This window comes from Spodoptera frugiperda, chromosome 17 (genome assembly GCF_023101765.2).
Source record: "Spodoptera frugiperda isolate SF20-4 chromosome 17, AGI-APGP_CSIRO_Sfru_2.0, whole genome shotgun sequence".
In the NCBI taxonomy this organism is placed as follows: Eukaryota; Metazoa; Arthropoda; class Insecta; order Lepidoptera; family Noctuidae; genus Spodoptera; species Spodoptera frugiperda.
The window spans coordinates 6,820,175-6,827,135 of NC_064228.1; the positions used below are offsets into that span (position 1 = coordinate 6,820,175).

General features: G+C 32.4%; 2 protein-coding genes across 3 annotated transcripts in view; one reads left to right on the forward strand and one right to left on the reverse strand.

Moving 5' to 3' along the window:
- The window catches only part of LOC118276867 (neurotrimin), a 34,111-nt gene extending 29,741 nt beyond the window's left edge, over nt 1-4,370 (forward strand). For both annotated transcript variants that reach the window (XM_035595456.2, XM_050699914.1), the window contains exons 12-13: nt 740-792; nt 3,610-4,370. In XM_035595456.2, the coding sequence (XP_035451349.2) occupies nt 740-792; nt 3,610-3,803 (247 nt within the window). In that variant the 3' untranslated portion in view covers nt 3,804-4,370. The remainder of the gene's footprint in view (nt 1-739; nt 793-3,609) is intronic.
- LOC118276887 (THAP domain-containing protein 5) lies at nt 1,075-3,387 on the reverse strand. Its single transcript, XM_035595490.2, has 5 exons — nt 3,192-3,387; nt 2,818-2,998; nt 2,243-2,497; nt 1,840-1,929; nt 1,075-1,613 (listed from the first exon to the last, which is right to left on the reverse strand). The coding sequence occupies exons 1-5, from the start codon at nt 3,266-3,268 to the stop codon at nt 1,320-1,322; spliced, it is 897 nt and encodes a 298-aa protein (XP_035451383.2). The 5' UTR covers nt 3,269-3,387; the 3' UTR covers nt 1,075-1,319.
- Nucleotides 4,371-6,961: the final 2,591 nt, after the last annotated feature.

The window sequence follows — 6,961 nt, forward strand, 5'->3', positions numbered from 1 at the left end:
ATTCCAGAACAATATTAGTTTTTTATTGGTCTAAAAGTTTGGGGTCAATGTTACTCCACCAATTTTTTTAATAAGCGAAAACCATCCCGCCTTGGGCGAGCTAAAGGTAGCTAACGAGAGGTAGCGGCAGACTTACTGACTAAAAACCACCCCGTTCCTAACTCCTGCTTTTCGAGCCGGAGCCCCTGTACACCCGCTAGGTAGTCCGCAGCTCCAAATCACAATGAATTAATGTACGAAAAAAATCCGATCTTACAGTACTTATTTCATTAGAACTATGTTAAACTTAGTCATATCTGAGCGTAGTTACTAAATAAAATAAATAAAATTTAAGCTGGTACGTATCGTATGCCATTTTCTAAAACAACGCCCTAGGGCGGCTCCGTTGTTTCCGCCCTAAAACCGAAACTGAATATATGAAAATCATCGCGATTTTTCCCCATGAATTGACCTACAATCTAGCTTTTTCTATATACCTAGGCATACAGGCTTTCATCATAACAGGATATGAACAATCAATACTTGAAACGTGAAGCTAAAAATAATATGTAAGAAAGAAAAAAATCTTAAAACAAAAAGTTGAAGGAAAATGCAACGCGCATGTTCCATATCGATGTTGCCATTACTTTAGTTGGTTTTTCCTGGAAAAAATGTTTAGAATATGGGGAAAATTACCTATTCATATATTATGTATTTTTACTATTTACCTAATTAAATAAGAACTTTATTTTACTTGCAGATTTGGTTGGAGCAAACCATCTTCAATACTACATTTTGCTACTGAACCGGGAGGTAAGACAATAATTATATTTTGTACAATTTATTACTATTTTTGCTTGTTAATTTTAAAATTCTGTGACCAATAAAAACTATAAACAGAGCCATTGTATAAAATTCTTCGTGAAATGTTTCAGCTATGTTGGTATTTGAAAGAGTTTTGCGCATGCGTGCTGGAAAAATAAATGTTGCAAGCGTTGAACTAAAATTTCCCATTGCAAAATAATACGATTTGTTTTGACGTATTGCACAAAATCATATTATTCAAGATTTTAATAAGGTCTAAGTAAAACAGTATTGTTTAATTAACTTTTATTTTTTTATTAGCTAAACGACATTAAGTTACATAGTTACATCGAGAATTGATTTATCATAGTCGAAAAAACATTAAATTACAATTGATTATTTATTATTATTATACTAAAAAAATTAACTAATAAAATAACTTCCACGCGAACAATCTCGCTTATAGAAGTAATAAATAATAACAAAGATATTCAGTTGCTATCCCTTCCCTCCTTTTAAGTCTTTTGAATCAATCTTCAGCGTCTCATTGTTCTTCTTAAGGCTGTCAGTTTCTCCCTTAAGAGTTGTAATTTACTTTTCTTTACGCGAATTTTGTATGACACCTTAAATCGCTCTTTTAGCTCCTCTAGAGTCCGTTTCTTACGGATTTTCTTTTGCCTCTTTCTACAATCACACGTCTCCTGTATACGGGCTACAGTATCAGAGCCGTCCTTGTTTATTATTACATTTTGGTCGTCTACGGCGTCCGGTTGCTTAGGACCGTTATCGTTACCGTTATCTTCGTATTCATTTTCAATATCACTGATACACTGAAAATAGGAAGAAGAGTCTAAGAATTTTTCTAGAAGAGAAGTTCGTAAAGATATTCATTATAAACAATATTCTTGTGAAGAAGGACTTGTAAGAAAAAGAGGAAAATAGGATGACTTGATAAAGGGATGGGAGAATGGAAGAAGACAGTTTTATCAGACCACAAGTGACTTAGGAAAAGGGCAGAAAGGAGGTGTATATAAATAAACTTGAATAAGCACTAACCTCATCAAGTAAAGCAGCTAAGGATTCGGTGGTAATACCTAATTCTTCCATTTCTTCACACCACTCCGCACTTATGAGGTCAAGATCAATCTAAAAATGTACAAAATCAGTTACAGCACAAACATACATAGTTTCTTAAGACTTTGCGTTCACGAGGACACCTTATTTATCTAGAACATACACGAAATCACATAAAAACAACCTATATCCTTCGCCAAGCCAGCAGATTCAAGATTATACCATATTTCATACCCATAACTCAAAATTGGTCCAGAAGTTAAGCCGCGCATATTTAAAGTCACCAGATTTCATAGAATACTCGGATGATTGACATGCTTGCACCGTATTTTGTTCCGTATACCACCAGCGTAGTAATTCTCTGTTTTGGACCCTTAGAACTAACCTCTTCGATATCAAGATCCGGCATTAATGAATCCAACTCTAAATCTTGGTCATTTTGTGGTTCTGGATCTTTTTGGGGCTCTGGATCTTTTTGGGGCTCTGGTTCTTTTTGTGATTCTTTTTCTTTCTGTGTCTCTTGTGTTTTCTGTGTCTCTTGTGCTTTCTGTAAGTCTTGTTCGTCTTGTGTCTCTTGTTCACATACGTGTATAATTGGTATATTTAGTTTATCATACCACTCGGAATTTCTGAGGAACATCTAAAAAGAAAGAAAAACCTATTTTGTAGAATTCATTTTTGTTTTTCGCTAGTCAGTATAGTAATGTAAATGTCGGTTTCGACGCAAACATGAGTAGTTAAAAACTAGATCAAAACTAGAATAGCAGTTCACGCTGCATGCTGTATGATAATTTATTAAACGCAAAACGAAAAATAAATAACTCGTGTTAAGTACATTACAAAAATTTCGGATACTTTTAAATTATCAAATTCATAATGCATTCACGACATCCGACATCTATATGGACAAAATCGAGAACAAAAGTTTAAAATAAATAAGAGTAGAAGCACATTACCTACCTTTGTAGGCGCAGCATCTTTTTTAATTTTCCGATAACCTCCTTTGGTCATATACGTATCACTTTCTATAAAGTGTAAAGAACAAACTACGCTGAACTTTGATGGCGTCCATTCCTCCTCTTTCCTATTGTCTCGTAATGCTTTTATCCATTTCTCTTTCCAATCCGTCTCAGGTGGGAATCTAAAATGTATTTAACGTATTTATATCCACCAATAAATAATACAATCCATTTCTATTTCAAACGATTTCTTAATAAAACTCCCCGAATCCGGGGAAACATAACATTTATTACCTTGCAACACTGTTATCAAGATATTGACGTACCATTGTTTTGATTAAATATTTGATAATCTAATGAGCATTCTCTACTAACCTGTGGAAAGTAACCCCAAGGGATTTCGTTTGATGTGTGCTATTGTTTCTACAGAACTTTACCACACAAGACGGCATTTTACGTGAAGCGGACAGCGCGTGACGACAAGTATACGTCACGCGCTGTCGCTAGCTCACAGCTGACTAACGACCACGTAACGCGACATACGTCATAATATGAAGCACACTTCATGAAGAATGACATATTGAATTCGTGATTTATTACCAGGTGCAAAGCTAGTTTAAAGTATGAAAAAGCTCTGATTTTAGTAGGTTTTTTATTGGTCAAAGACTTCATAGCTTACTAATCGCTTTAATAGCAAAATAAACGTCTGAAAACATCTAATAAGAATACTTACCATTTCTTTTTGGTCTAACTTCATTTTAACCCGTCTCCAAATATTTCTTTCCTCTTTCAGCTGGGCGTACAAGACCATCAACAGCAGATTATTCAGAAATAACTCCAGTTCTTGTTGAGACGGAACCTCAGCCTTACAACATCTCACAAGCTCAAGTTTTCGAACGACTCAACGAAGTGTCAAGCGGTGCGCGGGAAACCACATCTTTGGCGGCCATTTTAATTTGTTATTGTATTTTGTTTATGTTTAGTTGAGTTTCTTGTTAAAATATTTGTAGATAGATGTTCTATTTAATTAATTAATTATGATTCATTAAAATTGAAGCTATATTTATTTTATATGTATCTGAAACCAGTGACTTGTACGATAATAAGCTCAAAAAATGTGCTTTGTAAATGCGAACGACGAATCAATAAATCAGGTGAAAGCAATTATTTTTGCTACTAGTGGACAATGAAAATTGTTTGAAATGTCGACATTTTATATATTTTGTTCTACTTATTTTTTACGAATATGTATAAATGAATAGGTATGGATTAAAACTTAGTTTAAATAATAATAATTTATTCAAAAATGGTTAATAATAAAAAATAGGTTCTTTTTTGCGAAATGGGCAAAGAGATTTGGTTAATAAAATTTAATAAAAAATTAAAACATGTAAATTGGTAAATAATGCACGTTAAGGGATTGAATTTGTATAGGAACAATAATTGAATTTTAACAAAGGTTCCTGTAATGTAAATAAATAGTTCTTAAGAACGATCTAATTGATAAATATATTTTTTTAATAATTTAATAAAGGTGATTATTTATTTTTTGAATCTTTCTCGTGTTTTTATTCCCTTTTCATTAATTCTAAAAATTTATAGATTTTCCGTGAGTTCATCCGTGATCATGGCGCTTACAACAGTGCCGAAATATCGGAAACTCATAAAAACTAATAAACATGGAAAATATCCCGTTTTAAGTTCTAATGATATTACTAGTGACCATGTCAGTTTAAAAACTTATTTATAGCCCAACTAACATTTAAGCGTTGGTTACAGGTAATTAAGTAACTTCAAGAGGTATTACAGGCTTAGAAGGCTTTCAGTAGTAGATTTTAATCTATTAGAAGAGATAAGAAATAAATTAAACACCAACAGTGATACTATAACTTCAGTAAACGATGCAGAACAACTTTAAACCTCCGAATAGTGGTATTGGAAACTAATATTCTTAAAATATTAAAGCTTTACTCTGTCGGTAGCACTTCAAGTTTTACAACGGTGTTTATTGACACCTATTAACTTCTATTGTTATTTATTTATCACAAAGAAGTGTCTTGTACGTGTATAGGTTCTATATCGACTATAAGTGCAGCAATTGGTTCTATGGTAGAGTTATTGGAGAATGTAGTAACACGAAATATTTAAAGTATCTAATAACTCTTTTTAGCCTTGCTTAAGGGTTATGGTGTCATACCAGTTTTATTAAAAACTGTTGTAGGGCGTTATGAACACTATAAGCTATATTCGACAGGGTTCTGTTGGTAGAAATACCGATGATTTCATAAAAAATACACATGATTTGTCACATAATCAAGATATAATGAATAATTTTACATGGTTTGCTCAAGAAAGAGTGAGCTGTACACAACAGGGTTCCGTTGAGCAACATATTGAGGAAACTGAAATGTGGACGTCGTGGCTGTAGTCGATTATCATCATCGGTTTCATCCGTATCGCTGTATTTCATCATTTCAGAAATTTGTTTATCACCCGTTGAAATATTTATCCGTTTTACTGTACATTTCATAATCTCCCACTCAGGCGTAGGTTTTGAATTTTCATCTTTAATGTACTTCGATGAAGGCTTGTTAGGGTATCTTAGAATATTATCGATCTCCCATACCGATGGAACAGTAAATAATTTCTTTTTATTCCCTTCAATCGTTTGAATTATTTTAAATGGCATTCTGAAATAAAAAATACGATACATAGATTCTTAATTGCATCAGCAACAAACACACTCAAGCTGTTTTCAATGGATGTAAAAGAGAAGACACTAGAAGAAAAAAATTGATAGTGTGTAATTGACCTTGTCAAAGGTTGGAGTGATTGTTTAGTAATGTTTTGCAACATAGCATTTTCGATCATAATTTCTTAGTTAAATATTAAACTACTAAATAAATAACAATCTACATAGTAAAGCTGGAAACTGCTTATTCATTTTATATTTAAATGGTTTTCAATAATTTGTCAAAGAACCCTAATGTGGTTTGTACGTTATAGCTACTAATAATGTCTTAATTCTAATAAATCTCATTGACTAAGAGTATTGTTACACTGGTATATCTACCAAAGCCTGCACAATATTCTTGACTACAGATATTGTGTCGCAACGAGTGCTATAAATGAGTTAATAGAGTATTTTAACATTAAAGCGGGCTCGCCATTTTTTTTGTAAACATAACATTACAAACAAATAGGTATATACAAAATTTATCATCCAAATACTAAATAATATATATTTTAAAGGTGGTAAAATGAATGATACTCTCATAATACATTTCAATACTTACGAATCTCACATACTTTATCATGTTCGGTTAAAAAATTTAAAGCAATTTTTATTATTCTTTGTCACATTTCTTTAAAATAGTTGATAAATCCCAGGCGCGTGAAAAATGAGATGAGAAATATGGTATACACTTACCGTAAATTCACAAGGGCAGGAATAATTCACAATACACAAAATACGCAGACGTAATTTTAAACAAAATTTATATTTAATGGACACCATCATATTTCGATATCTAAACGTTACGTGGATAAGTATTTAACCTTTTAAAATTTAACGTTCTTCTTTGTGTCGTACACTAAAAACTATACACTGGAGTTAACAAAGTATTAATAAAGCAGTGACAGCTTTATCTGAAAGCATTATAAATCCTTTTTATAACCCAAGGTGTCAACTAACTGTTTTAAATAACCATAATAACACTCTTATGTATGTTATTGACTATATTCGACTCTTAATTGCAGGCACACTGCTACTAGTATAACACCATTCTATACACTTTATATTACTCTTGCCTGTAAAGTCGTGGGCCTCTTTTGAGGTTACAAGTGTGTTAGAGAATGCTGTAACTCACTACTACAGGACTGCATTAACACTATTAACTTCGGCTATAGTCTCTATACAGGTTCTATATAGCTTATTTTAACTCTTAAGTGCTAGTTGGGAGGTTCTTGTTTGATAATGACTAATTATATTATAGAAAAAATATTTTTTAGTTAGAAAATTATTCGATTTGTATGTGATTTAAAAAACGCATCTGATACTGGTTACAACAGTAGAACTTAGTTTTTTGAATGTACGTTTTATTTTTTTGAGGGGTGGAGGGAATCATCTAATGACTTCTCCCGAC

Excerpts from the sequence above, each read along its gene's own strand:
- LOC118276887 (XM_035595490.2), bottom strand. The coding sequence starts at position 3,268 with ATGCCGTCTTGTGTGGTAAAGTTCTGTAGAAACAATAGCACACATCAA. Across the intron at positions 2,999-3,191 it reads CTTGGGGTTACTTTCCACAG|ATTCCCACCTGAGACGGATT; the intron begins GTTAGTAGAGAA and ends AATACATTTTAG. Across the intron at positions 1,614-1,839 it reads TAGCTGCTTTACTTGATGAG|TGTATCAGTGATATTGAAAA; the intron begins GTTAGTGCTTAT and ends TCCTATTTTCAG.